Source organism: Lolium rigidum, chromosome 2 (genome assembly GCF_022539505.1).
Source record: "Lolium rigidum isolate FL_2022 chromosome 2, APGP_CSIRO_Lrig_0.1, whole genome shotgun sequence".
Taxonomy (NCBI): Eukaryota; Viridiplantae; Streptophyta; class Magnoliopsida; order Poales; family Poaceae; genus Lolium; species Lolium rigidum.
Genome location: NC_061509.1, coordinates 239462494 through 239477368, shown reverse-complemented (window position 1 = coordinate 239477368; position 14875 = coordinate 239462494). Strand labels below are relative to the sequence as shown.

Here is a 14875-nt window from a genome sequence, read left to right as displayed (position 1 = left end):
TCGGATCGGACCTCACGAGTTCCATCTTCCGGCCGGTACGCCCTCCAGCGCCGCACCGTCAAGAAATCTCGCGCCTCCCTCCACCAACTCCCACGTACCCCATCAACTGCGCACCCAAACCAACGCTAAAAACCGATCCCAAGGCAATAGAAATAACAAAATCGCACAAGTTTAGACAAAATTTTGTGGGCCACGTTCATGGGCAGGACCCATCAAAAGCTAGGGCCATGCTCTCTCTCATCATTAATGTTCTGCTTGTTCACGCGCCCGCAAACCTGCCTCAAATTTAATCTCGGTTTGTGGTCATGCGAACAAAAAAAAAAAGGACATTTATATGTTTGACGATCACCGTTAGATCTTATTTTTAGACCACACGAATCCCGATGAATACGATCTGTTTGTATGCGATTCTCCGTTGGAGATGGACTAAGCTCCTAGGGAGGGCTTTGAAGCGCTATGGTTGCTCCATGGTTCGGCCCTTCTTGCCGGTCACCCCGTGCGTTTGAGCCTCTATGTGCCTACATATCGACGCGGCTCAGGGTCAGTTTTGTTCTCTCCTTTCGCAGTCTTTCCCTTCTTCTCGCGGCCTAGAGCGTGCGAAAACTCTTTTTTACCGGCAATCGACATCCAGCAAAAATTATGCTTTGAGATTGGTGACACTACATGTTCCCTTTTTGACAAAATTGAAACACAATCGAAATAAATTTGAACAACAGAAACATGTGAGAAAGATATGTGAATTTTAGTGAAACATACTTTGAATAGTGAATAATTTTCACAAGTTATAGACATGTTTCACAAATTTTAGATATATTTCATAAAGTTTTAGAACCTATAGATCAGAACACTCCAAGTACCTACCCTAGCCGGTAAAATCGCTGCTTTCCTCGAGCACGTCCCTGATGGCCGCACCCCCTTCCCTGCCGCAGCCCGCAGCCGGCCGCCGGACGCCGGTAGCTACGCCGCCCGCTGCTCCACCCCGGACCTCATCTACGCTCCGCTCTCCACGCTACTTGAGTACTCCTCAGGCCTTCTTCGCGCCCAGGCAAACGGCAACGGGCTCCCGTTTTCTTCCTCACGCGCGACTGCGCGAGCAGCCGCCGGGCCGTGCCGGCTCGCGCAACACCAAACCACTGCCTCCCTCACGCCCTTCTCCTCTGGTGAGGCACGAACCTTCCGCCGTCCCCTTTCCCAGTCCTCTCTCTCGATCGTGTCTGGATCGAAATTTTCCTCCGTTGGCGACGCTATCCTGTCCCTTTGGTACGACATCCCCGCCCAGCAGGCCCCCCTCCCCTCCTCCCCCGCATTCACCCCATCATCCCCCACACTATAGCGGCATAGAGCCGGTTCACCCCATGACGGCGTGATCCCTATTCCATCGACTGTCCGCGTTGAGGTGGTTCCCCTGTCGAACCCCATTTTTTTCGACAAAGAGAGGTCGCATCCCATGTGGGCACGCTCGCTCTTACTCTATTCCTCGTCGACAAGAGCGCGCCACTGCGCCATGTCGATGAGCAAGTGAGTTGTCCGTCGAGCTCTTCTCCGCCCTGTTCCATTTACATCGGACCACATCGCTGCCTGTCAGTCTTTGTCGCCGCTCCCTGCATGTCCATAAAGGTACACAAAATCTTATCCAACTCTGGGACGAAGCTCTGCTCGGCCAGTCTTGCCAAACAATGGTATCACTGAGGGATTAGCTTAGCATTGCGGTTTAGTGGGGCAAACACTGGACACTGGGCACTGGGCAGAGTCCAACTAAATAGGCCTTGCCTAGGCTATCTGTTTGGCTCCATTACTGATCCAACTCCATGACGCCTGAATGAGTCCTGAATGCATTAGAGTGTAGCTTAAATACTGCAATTCATGGTTGCAGCTGAATGTGCGGATGAGACAGAATCGTGAATCCTAAGGCTAGTGCTAGAGTAATGTGAGGCACCATTGGACAGTGGTCTAGTGCTAGAGTAGTGCCCTGGCACGCGACGCGGATTCTCTGATTTCAAAGAGCACATTCAGCGGCTAACTTAACCTTGTTGGATGCCGTCCATTTCTCATCCAGAGGCTGATTTACCTCTCAGCTGAAATCAGACTTAAAAAGTAAGTTCCATTGGTCGTAAATTTAGAGGTTCTATAACTTATGTCGAGATCAAATCAACAAAGGGGTGGTGGCGCAGTTGGCTAGCGCGTAGGTCTCATAGCTATCAGCGAGTGATCCTGAGGTCGAGAGTTCGAGCCTCTCTCACCCCACCTCGTTCCAAGTAATGATGAAACGCTCTTGTGGCACTTTGGGTCGCCACAATGTTGTCTGTTCATTCAGACTTTAAAAGAGCACATCTGAACTTGGATTTTTTTTGCAGATGATTACATTGCATGGGAAAGAGGTTTCAGTGATTTATTGCAGGTTTCAAATGTTCGAGAGGAGTTGTCTCAAAAACCCGTTGACTCAACCGTTTAAAAACATTATTTTCTTCGCTCCACGGTACAACCGCGCAAGTAAGTAGAGTTTGCTGCAAACTCATTCTATAATTTCTAGTAGAGTGTATGGTGAAGTCATTTTTACGTTGATTAGAAAATCCGCACATCATTCATTGGTTTTGACTTTTGAGTCAGTCCAAGTTCAATCATATAGATATCCAACTGAATTCCTTTGCATTTCCTGCTAACTGAATATGAAGAATACATTCTATCATGGACATATGAAATTATGAATGATCTTGACAGTAGCGCTACAACACACCAACATTCTCCTAGTGATGATTTTGTTCAGATTAATCGGCATCTTTCTTCTATTGCTAGTAGGAGTATATATGCAGTGTCTCAACTAATTCTGGCTGACCAAACCATGAAGGCGATCGAGGCGTGCAGTCAGTTGCTCACTTCATTACCTGTTGGAGAAGATGGCCTCCAGATCCTTGTAGAGTGCATTGGACTTGGGCCTCCACTCTCCCTTGGCCTTGGCGTCCGCCGACTGCGACGTCACGGAGGAGCTCCGGCTTCGCTTCCCCTTGTAGGCGCTGCTGGTGGACGGGTCCTCGCCGTCCCTGCTGAAGCTCGCCTTGGCCATCTCCCGCAGCTGCCCAAGCCAGGACCGCTCGTTCGAACTCCTCAGCGCCTCGCCCTGCACCCCCTGCCCACCACCCGAGCCGCTATCCGGCGTCGACTGGTCCGTCGCCGTTGTCTGCAGGCGGTCGCCCAGCGCCGACGAAGGGAGGACCAGCAGCAGCAGCCCGACGGACGCCGCCTTGGCTCCCTCCAGGAAGGAGCTCCGGTCCGCGCTGAGGTACTGCACCTGCCGGTACAGCGCGTTCCACTCGTTGCACACCTGCGCCGCGAACGCCAGCGCGAACACTCCGAGCATGGCGATCCCCACGGCGCCGCTCTCCTCGACGTCCTCGAGCTCGCCGCTGTTCCTGTCGATGAGCACGAGGCATGCGGCGAAGACGAACACCTCGCTGGCCACCGCCACGATCTCCACCAGCTGCACCCGCTTCTTGATGAATGGCTTCTTGAGCAGGATGAAGAAGAGCTGGAAGGAGGCGAGCGCCAGCACCACCACCGCGTGCGCCCGCGACGACCGCCCCGACGACGCGTGCGCGCCCGCCACGATGCCCAGCGCCACCCGCTTCACCGACTCGATGAGCGTGTAGTAGATCCTCAGGATGCCGAACACCTTCTGCAGCAGCGGCGCCTCCGCGTCCTCGTTCTCGTCCTCCGACGCCATGATCCGCTGGTCCGCCGCCGCGCGCTTCCCGCTACTGCCGACGACGATCTGCGTCAGCATGTACTTTGGCGGGCCGCGCAGGTCCTCGAACAGCGGGCCGAGCTTGACGAGCCGCGCGGCGCGGGCGGGGTCCTTCCACGTCCACTGCCCGCGCTTGCCGGGGCCCAGCGTCCTCCTGATGATCTCCTGGTACCAGTGGTGCTCCTGCCCTTCCTGGTGCACCTCCTTGTACTGGAGGAGCCTGCCCGTCGTGATGCCCAGCGACAGGAACAGCAGCAGTGCCACCAAGAACGCCGTCAAGACGCCGATGAGCACGATCCCGACGGCGAGGCCTCCGGTAGTCCCACCTGATCGATCGATCGATTATCCGGTTATCCCAGGAAACCAGTTAAGTGCTCATGTACTGGATCGGAGGTCTGAGCGAACATTGGCAACGATGAGCTTGTTTATGTGTGACGTGGCATACCTCTGATGAGTGCAGCAGACGCCTGAGATATACATGGCATTGCAAGAAATGCAAGCATGATCTCAAACCTTGGGTAGGACGAGCGCTCCGTAGCTTCCGGTGCCTCCTCTGAATCGTATTCTCAAGTAGAGGAGGAGAAGAAGATGTAGCAGGATCAGGCCTCCCCCAATCACAGCAAGCCAAAGCATGTTTCTTCCAAAGTATTTCCACCTGTACCATCCACATTTCAAGAGTATAATTCAGTCAGTATCTTGTCACTTCGTCAGTTATAGAACTTGTCATCAGTGAGCATTACCCGTCCAAATCTTGCAGCTTCATGATAATCTGTGCTTCAGGCTTCATGTCCTGATTCTGCATTTTCAGCCATGCCGTGCTCATTTAGTATATGTGAGTGGGGGTAATCAGAATCGAATACAAGGAAAAGGAGGAAACCAGTTGGTGTATGTGACCTCAAAGAATGCTCGGTACTCCATGGCGGTCAGCGGCTTCCCATCCAACGCCGGGATCTGCAGCGGGATCGCCCCGTCTGCCGGTATCTGCATCGGCATAATCTGCTGCTGAGCAGCTGGTGCAGGTCGAGGGTTGTAGGCATCAGCCTCTATACCAATCCTGTCCACCAGCTCCGAGTACGCAATGGCAGGCATGGTGGAGTACCCCACGAATGGATCTGCAGACGGGCCTTCCCATGGAAGGCGAATGTAGGGAATGGTCCACTCGATCCCCTTGGCCAGCTCGTAGTACTCGACCGGCAGGTTTATCGACAGCCATCTCGACAGAGCGAAGATCTGGATGTGGCAAGCCATTCTCTGAAGAAAATAACACAAACATCGATTATCGGATCATACGCATGTTGAACTCTGATCTGTGTGCTACTACTAACAGAGATACTGCATGCCCACGCTGATTACCAGAATGTTTCTTGATGGTTCGGAGATCGAGTATGAAGAAGGCCTCGTTATGCTCCCGGACGCAATGAGCGATGACGTAGAGACGGTGAGGAGTGTGGCGACGGCGGCGGTCGCCGCGAATACCACGGTCGCAATGATCGCGATCGATGACGACGATGCAGGGACAGAATCTGCATGTGCAGATCATAGTAAGAGACTACATTTGTGATTCCAGCCGTACGTTTTATCAATAAATGAGCAGCAATAATCACAAAATGAACGCTCGTACTAGTACATACAGTGTCTCACTTGGAGGCGGTCTGACGCCAAGTTGAGATTCCCGGCGACGTCCTGAGCTGAGCTCTCAGCGACCTGGACGGAAACCAGGTTGTCAACTGCCTGGATCTGCACCGTGTATATGCTCTTACTAGCTTCATGGAAGCTGAAAGCAGCAAAAACAAGAGTATACACGTACAGCAAGCATTACATAATTATAAACCTCCTAAGATAAAAGTAATTTGGTTTATTTATTCAGATGTTCAGGTACTGGAATAGGTTCTTGCCTCAATAGTTTGCCCCCAGAAACCTGAACCGCGGAGGAACTGAAGTTGAACACGGGCTTTTCGAACTTGATCAACACCGGGATGTTGTGAGAACTTGTCCTCACGGTCGATGTCGCGAGTTTAACGGAAGGCCTTTGATTATCTGTATATATGTGATGCATCAAACTGAAGAACATAATTTTTCGAGATCAATACTGTATTAAAATGAGTGTATACATAACTGAACAGGCGTACTATACAGCACTGCAGTGAGCATATACCGTAGAGAAATGTGAAGGGTTCTGCAGATGAATAAACCGGACTCCCCTGTCTGCTGATTATGGAACTCGCATCGACCGCAACGGTCACAACGGCGGTGTCTGATATCTTGCTCACCTACACAGAAATTGAATGAGAGATCTGCAGAGTTGGGTCCAATGAAGCAGGTTTTCTTTTCCTTTTTTGAACAAGGCAGTGGCCCAGGAGGGCCTAGCTGCAGCTAATAACTGAACCATCGACAATTAACTTACGACGTAGCCGAACCGACGGTTGCCGAGCGTGGCCCTGTTGGTCGGCGTCAGCACGGCGCCGGTCGCGCTGAGCGCGGCGAGGATCTCCGCGGAGGAGTTCATCACCGGCTCGGCGAAGGACATGTATATCCTCAGCTCCCTGTCGTCGTTGGTGGCTTGGACCAACCTCGTGGCGCCCTCGATCTGCAGGAGCTTCTCGGGGATGGTCGCCGTGATGTTCATCGCGTCGTTCCTTCTGTCTGAAAATCAAGTTTCGGGTTCAGGTCATGGCATTACGATGTGAGCGGCAGAAGGAGGAGGAACGGAGCACGTACCGAACCGGAGTGTGAAGCTCGAGTTGGAGGTCCTCCTGAAGTGGTGGCCGGCGACGTCGGTGCAGAACCCGCGGCGCATCACCAGGATCAGGCGCCCGTATTCCACCTCCGGCGACGCCGACACGGCGACGGAGTACTGCAGCCCCGGCACGACCTCCTCCAGCGTCGACGGCTCCACGCGGCCGGGCCCGTAGACAAGGAGCTGCAGATGCAATGCAGACATGAGACATTAGAACGTTTCAGTCGTTCAGGTGCAGAACGGAGTCTGAAGAGAGAAGAGTGGCACGACGTACGTTGCAGTAGGTGGCGTTGCAGGTGAAGCCGCCGGCGCCAGGGCACGGCTCGCTGAGGGTGATGAGCACGGAGACGTTGGACGCGCTCGTGAACGCCGACTCCGCCGCCACGGCCGCCGTCGGCGGAACTGTGTCTGCGCACGGCACACAATCGCGGATCAGATTAGCTGGGGACTACAGATTACAGAGTGGAGATTTTGCAGCTGGGCAGGGTTTAATGCGTTACTCAACCAACATCCCAGGCGTAGGTGGCGCAGGTCGTGTCGGCGCTCCCTGATGCCGGCGTCGCGCACGCCGAGAATGTGTGGTTGCCGTCCTTGAGTCCTGCGTAGCTCACCACCTCCGTGCCGTTCCCGTTTCCGGATCTTCCCCCGCAATCAGATGCAGTTTCACCGTCCAACTGCGTGCATGCAACAAATATAACTGATTAACTATGACAAGGAGCAAGCAACATTTGGGAGCACCTGAATTAGGCTGCGTGCAGACATGTGGAATCCAGTTGGTTATGTTTTTGTTTTGTTTACCGTGCCAGTACCAGTAGTACCTCCTCCTATTGAAAATGTAGTATGTGTCTTAGACCATTGGGTCAGTCTTCATCATACAAATTTTGACCATTAGTTCCTAATCAAACATATTGCCTCATACAAAAACATTGCTACAACATTTTTTAAGTAAATTCCAGCGATAAATAAATTTGATGATCTATTTTTCTTTTGAAAAGTGGAGCTATCCAGTCCCAAGTTTCGTTTCCATCAAAATTGGTTTTATGTTTTGAATGCTAAACTTTCAAATGTTTAACAAGTAAAACTTCTAAAAAGGCTCATTTGCCACGTGTCAATTGCTGGAGTTAGTCCACGGAGATGAATTTGTGGACCAGGTCCCATAAAATTAGTGTCCTATGTTTTGGACTAGAGATGGCATTTTTCTTTGGAAGTGCCTAAGTCTAGGTATATTTTATAATTAGTTCATACAAGTCTAGAAAAAAAGTCAGGGTGATGTAATAATTTGTTCATATTTTTTTGCATGAACCTCAACGTTGGATCGTCGGCTCTTTGTGTCAATAGAGTTTAATAAATTCTCAGTGAACCGAGGATTATCAAAACCATTTTTACTTTGAACACACAACATGTGAAAACTGAAAACACAAATGCTTCTGAAAGACAGCCCCAAAATGCAACAGTCTAAACTGTATCAATCAGTGTATTTCTGTACCAGTAGTACTCCGTTGTAATGGATTACATGATATTCCAGTCCTATGCAGAACCATTCATCTTGTACTGTTTAATTCAAGGTCATCTTTATGAAGTACTTAAACCACACTATTGCAAAGAATGTACTTCGAATCTATCCAGTTTATTCACTGAATTTTTTTGCTTTGTTTGAAAGAGGACGCACAAGCTACTTTTAAGTGTGCGTAACACTTTTATCAGCAGGGGCGGCCTAAATGACATGAGCATTGAGCATGACCATTTGAAAATGAGCTGGATTTTTTTTGGAAGGCCCGTCCCCGGTGCCCATGATGCTAGAACAGTAGGAGCATGGGCGCTTGGAGGTACTGACCTTGCAAGTGATGGCGCAATCTCCGCAGGTCCAGCCACTGCTCTGCATAGCTCGGAAGGCGAACACCGCCGCCGCGGACCTCGAGATGCGCGGCGGGGCGCTGGTCAAGGTGAGCGAGACGTCGCTGGCAGCAGCAGCGCCGGGGCAGAGGAGCGCCGGTGACGCCGCGAGGAGCAGCGCGGCGCTCAGTAGCAGCCTCCATCCCCAGCTCTTCCACACCATCGATGTCGATCCTTCTATGTCTACCTTGGTAGATTCGGCTAGCTGCACCAGCCGTTGCAGAAGCAGGGAAGAGGACGGCAGCAGACGCACTGTGCTGAACTGAATGCGTGCGTGAGGAGGGATGGAGGGAGGAGGGGGCGCTGGGCAGTGAAGTGAATGCACGGCGCAGTGTGCATGTGTGCAGGCTACTAGCTGGGGAATGGCGAGGATGGCTTGCTATTAAGGCTGCCCCTGGACACTGGTAGTGAGCAGTACGCACTGAATACTTCACTGAGGTATTATCGTGTTAGCTAGCGAGAAGGTAACAGTGGAGCTGGAGCTCAAGTGAAACTGGGGACAACAATGAGGGACAGGAGGAGGGAGAAGGGGAGGAGGAAGGGGCCGGATCGAATTAAGGCAAACCAAACCGGCAGTGGCATGTGATTGTGGCCGTGAGGGCGGTTTGTTTCGGGGTGGAGGAGATGATGCACATGAGGACCAGAACAGCCAAACTGTCCCTTGTTTCTACTAGCAAGTTTTTCTGCAGGTGGGAAGAAAATAAAGATCGCTTCCCTTTTGCATAGCCATAATCCGCTTTGTATGATCTCGTGGCTGTGACTGCGAGGCTTAGCTACTCGCTTGGATGCGGTTCTTCCTCGGTTCCTCCCCGTCTCTGTCTTGACTCTTGAGGTGGCATCAACTCTTGAACACACGACGAATGACTTTGCTGAAAGAAACAGATCCATGTACAGAGACTGATGCTGCGATAGTACATGACAACACCTGCTGCGGACAAATCCTGAGCAATCACGGGGGTGCTCGAGTTTCAGACTTCCAGTGTTCACCTGCCATATGATCCAGTGATTGAGGATATGATGATGATGTGTGGATCATATGTTTCTTATTCTGAGTGTAAATAACCATCTGTCATTTAAGCTCCAAGCCTCGAGCAGTAACGTTCGTGTTAGTAGTACATAGAAGAGGGCACGCATTAATTACAAAGTGGGGTACAAAACCTGATGGTGCCACATGCTGAAAGGAATAAGGAACATACCTGTATGCTGTTAATCCTAAATAAAACTACTGCAGGTCCTGAAGCAGCTCAAGTATAAAAAACAAAAATCCTTTTGGGAATCAACTTGCACCGGGAACTGAGATCTGTCTCTTGCACATGCACATGCACCAGCTGCCACACCCCATAACCACATTGCAGGTTAGCTAATTCCCTCTTGTATTACTCCCTCCTGTAATCACCCTCCGTTCCAGGTTTAATCAAACCTAAACCTCTTCAAGTTTGGTAAAATATATAAGAAAAAAATTAACATCTATAATACTATGTGCATTTAATAGAAAATATGTTTTATGATGCTTCAAACAGTATCTATTTTATAGTGTGAATGTTGGTATGCAGTTTAACTTTGACTAAACCAAGAATGCAGAGAAATTACGGAGAGATAGAGAGGATCCACCATCACCTATATTGAATGTATAAGCATATTACCATATAATTTAATCCGAAATAACAGTAGATACAACATGATCATAAAAAACAGTAATTAAAGTAATCATACAAACTAAAATAATAGATAAAAAAATTATATCTAAACATCATAAACTGATCACATCTAATCCAAATGCCAGAACTAGAAACCCTAACAAGATCTGACATAGAGAGGGCTGAATCACATGCGGTGCAGTTTGAGCATACCACCATAGGTCGGTGTTGTCTCCCATGTTGAGGTTGCCTAAAATGTCGTCGACGTCCGGCATAAAGTCATCATTGGGGAGCTTGTCGTGGGACGCCATCATGTTGCCACTAGTCGCACTAGAGCGCTCCCAAAAACATTTGGAGATAGTGCCCTAGAGCATATAATAATGAGTACTCCCTCCGTTCTTTTTTAATTGACTCGAATTTAGTACAACTTGTACTAAATCCGAGTCAATTAAAAAAGAACGGAGGGAGTATTTATTAGGGATTTCTATTTTTCAACCCTTAGTTTCTTAGTTGTAATCAGTTTTCTCCATGCTTTGAACTTTTCGTCACTTTTGCCTTTACGCTTGTCTTTACTGTCACAAAGAGCTCGAACGACAGTTGCCGTCAGGTTGATCGATATGCTGATGTGTGGGGCCGCTTCGTTTGGGATCATGTGGGGCCGGTAGGACGGGACCGCGTTCGGTAGTTAGTTATGTGCGCATGAGTGGGTTATATCTCTCTCGGCCAAATTGGTAGTTTTAGAGCGCCTTTTTCCTCTCTCTTATTAACAATTTTATTTCTTTTTTGCCCAAATTGGTAGCAAATCTAGAGCAACTTCTCTTCCTGTCCTTCTTCACTCATTCGTTCCTTTTGGCCCTCGTTTTTGCCCAATCTGGTAGCAAATCTAGAGCAACGAATCTAGAAAAAATCACACCAACAACATAAACTCAGAAAACAAAACAAATGTAGATAAGTTGCTTACAACAACTAATCTAGTATATAGATATATATACACAATGATCCAACAATAGTATTTAAATGAGGTTCACCGGAATCACTTCCAATCAACCAAACACAACATAAAAACATAATATAAAAGTAATGCCCACAAGTATAGGGGATCGCTGAAATCTTTGATGGAAAGTAGTACCCAAATTTATAGTTCGATTCAAGGAGAACACAAGAATACCAATAAGACTTTAGCAATTGAAACATCACTCTCAATCACACCTGTATATCAATAAACTCACAAAGCAAGTGGTGATTTTATAGAAAGTTGATTCAAATAGTAAAAATCAAATAGTAAATAGTATCAATAGATTTCCAGTTTTCACCAGAAATAGTATTATGTAACTTTCAGTAGCTAAAAGCGTAGGCATGAGGTAGTAGTGGGGTGTTGTATGAATGATATTGATCATATAATGTAATCCAACTAACATAGCATCCATCTCTAATTCATTTGTGTGTAGGTGTGTGCTCCAAATATAGCTACGCATACTAACAAGGAGAATTTGCATAACCATCATTTATCTTGCTTCCCATTTTACCAGGGCCGACTTGGAACTACAAGCAATTAAGGTCTATCCTTTCGAATATCCCGGAACAAAGCATTAAGATTCATGAACACACAATATCCTCAAACTATCACATATTCCCCTTGTTTTCCCCTATATGTCACCTTAGGTATTCGCAAGATCAACATAATAATAAGCAATACACCTTGCAAATAGATACCAACATCATATATATGATAAAGCAATATAGGTTCAGTACTGAAATCATGTCACTCGGGCCTTAGTTAAAAAACTTAAACATGCAAAGGTGTACAAACACCTCAAATCTCGATACATATGGATGATTACATGATCAATCTCATCCAAACCCAATCCACCTCTTAAACCTACGGAGAACTATTCACTCATGGTGATGGAGTGAGCCCATGGTTGTTGGCGATGACGTTGGTGGCGGTAATGATGAAGAAGCCCTCAAAATCTCTCTCTAGGGTGAAGAGCAGGATCAATCAGGCCCCCGAAACGAAGATCGTGGTCTCGACGGCGCTCTGTTTCACAAAACGTCTCGTCCTCCCAGAGGGCTAGGTTTTCTAGGTATATAAAGCACCACACGAAGGGGGAGGTGAGGCGACGACCAAGGGCCAAAAGTCCCTGGGTGGCGCGCCCTATGGTACTGGGTGCGCCACCTGGTCCCTTTTGAGCCTCGTGGCTCCCCTATCATGATCCAAAGCTCCATGACCTCTATTTTGATTAAAAAAAACTCCCCTCGTATTTTTCTTCGATTTTATTTCCTGCGAAAACTGACAGAAACGAGACTTTGCTAAAAACAACGTCAGATTCAACAGTTTTTATGTATGGTGAGATTCCAAAGCAAATCTTTGAGCAAAGTGCTTGAAAAAGTAGAAACACATTTGAGATGTATCAACTCCCCCAAGATTAGCTTGTTGTTTGTCCCCAAACAACTCAAACATAGTGCAGAAGCGATAAAAGGCTTTGACAAGAACTTTGCTCTATGCATGCATAAACAATTTAACATGCCAAGTATTTGATACATAGCTTCACAAATAAATGGCAAAGTGTTACTAAATATGCACTATGTTCATGTTCCTATATTCATGCATGGTGTAAAAGAGGTATTATATGGCAACGCTACTTGGACATGATTAATTGATAGTGGCAACAAACAACATTCTCACATCACAATTGATTGAATCATTCACAAAGTTTTTGAGACCTCTGATTCTTTCATTTGTTGACTAGTAATTTCATTATGCTTTCATTGAAAACCAAAATAATGGGAGGATGTCGTATCCTTCTAGTCTTTTAACATTCACAATCTCATAGAAGTATCATACATGAGTAAGTAGCTAGTATCTTCAGTTGAGAATATAGTGAAATGGAAATGGCATAGGTGTTCGCTTCTTAGCTTTTCATCTTATGAGTGGCAGGGGTTCTTCCCCTTTGGAACAAAATAGCACTTGGCTTGGCTTCGGGCACTTCTTAGCTTTAGACCTTTCTTTAATATCATAAAAATACCCGACTCATTGGGTTCTAACTCTTCTTCTCTTTCTCTTTAATTTTCTTTCTTTTCTTTTCTCTTCTTTTTTTTGCATTTTCTTTTCCCTTTCTTTATATTTTTCTAAGTGGTGGCTCAAAGGCTAGCGAGAGATTGGTTTGTCAACTAATGACACTACCATCCAACTTATGTATGCTTCGACGATGATGTTACCCATTTAAAAGACTAGACCGTCACACATACATCAACCTTCATATTTTAAAGACACATAGGAATGTAATTCATCATTGAATATGTGCCAAGTCCGCAATAACAAGCATAATGGGATGCGTAGACTTTTATTTAAAGCTACTATCTCTCAATCATGTATAAGTAGTATTCTTGAATAATATCTCATTTGCATCATAAGTAAATAGGAGAACACAAAGATAGTAGACATCTAATATCACTTCCCCAAGTATTGATGAAACTATGCCCAAGTATTTGCTATCGTTAAATTCCATACATGAATATAGCAAAGGTGTCATACCTCTTTTATCGATCCTCACATACAGTTTCATCATTGTTGTTCTTCCTCTTCCAACTTGGATTGCACAACATGCTCACATATAGAATTGAGAAATTTAAATTTGGTTCACTCAAAGCATCTTATTATTACAACAACAATCTAAACAAAATGATGTTAATATGATGTCTCATATGGTTGGGATCCATATAGAATTATAGCAATCATTTCGAACCATTAGCAAGTTCAACTAGCCACTTTTAGCGATGAAAAGCAAAATCTGCCAACAAATTCTAGCAGCTATGCATGCAAATTTCACCCTACTTAAACATCCCAGGAATTTTTGCCAATTTCTATGAGTGTGGGGGATGAAAAGTTATAAGTCCTGCCAAAATTTCATCCCAATCGGAGTTACATGCTAAGAAATAAAAATCAAATGGTGGACAACATCATGCATATTTTGTTACTCTCTTTCATTGTTTTACTAAAACGAAAATATTTTTGGTTTATTGGGTTTTTGTTAAAATGAAACTTACACGTGGAAACAAAAATAGAAGTCTTTTGGGTTTCTAAAATTAAAAATTAAAAAGAACTACAATGCACTCAATGGAAATGAAAACTAGCATGGCAATATACAATGGAGAAGAGGGGAAGAACTCATACTCCAAGCTTGGGGTGAAGCTAGTTGCCGGGATAGTCGGGGTTCGGCCCCCAACAGTATGATACATCATCATAGAAGGGCCCTTTCCACCCCACTGTGAATAAGCACGCTCATTTCCCCACTTGAAAGAAGATCCTTCCCTAGGGTGGTAGTCAGGCGCTGCAGGTGCATTCCCCCATGCGTCCAGTGCTGGAGGTGTAGGCACATACCATGTGTCATGTGCAGGTGGTGCAGGTTCGTACCATGCCTTCTGAGGTGGTGCAGGTACCTCCTCCAACACCTCCTGATGGGGAGGCTCAGGCACCTCTTTCGGCCATGCATCATTCGCGGGAGCTTCAGGAGCCACCTCCCATTCATGCTCTTCTTGCTCAATAATCCACATGCATGTCCTGTCAAAATATTCAAGGCAGGGAAGCATAGTGTAGGTGAAAGTACCATGCCTAACCATGAACTTATACATCCAAAAATCATTGTTCCATACTCTAACAAGAATATCCATTTTAAGCAACATTTCACAATCCAACAAGTTGGACTCTAGGACTTCAGTTCCAATATTTCTAAATCTTCGTTCTTCTTTTATGTGCTCATAGACCATAGTGGCAATGGCACCAGCATAGAGTGGGTTAGATTCATTGTGAGACACAACATAAGACAAAGTCCTAGCAAGAATTACACCCAAGTTAAAATTAGGATTTGT

At 46.8% G+C, this 14875-nt stretch overlaps 1 protein-coding gene and 1 non-coding gene across 2 annotated transcripts; one reads left to right on the top strand and one right to left on the bottom strand.

Moving 5' to 3' along the window:
* The first annotated feature begins 2156 nt into the window (after positions 1–2156).
* Positions 2157–2244, top strand: TRNAM-CAU. The gene is given in 2 exon segments: positions 2157–2194; positions 2209–2244. It is a non-coding gene; the product is annotated as a tRNA-Met (tRNA).
* Positions 2245–2623: 379 nt separating this feature from the next.
* LOC124693169 lies at positions 2624–9045 on the bottom strand. Its single transcript, XM_047226635.1, is given in 14 exon segments — positions 2624–4065; positions 4185–4257; positions 4259–4394; positions 4480–4535; positions 4634–4990; positions 5093–5262; positions 5371–5513; positions 5635–5776; positions 5895–6009; positions 6144–6382; positions 6458–6659; positions 6751–6884; positions 6982–7150; positions 8311–9045. Coding segments are annotated over 14 exon segments (3345 nt in total). The 5' UTR covers positions 8533–9045; the 3' UTR covers positions 2624–2878.
* Positions 9046–14875: the final 5830 nt, after the last annotated feature.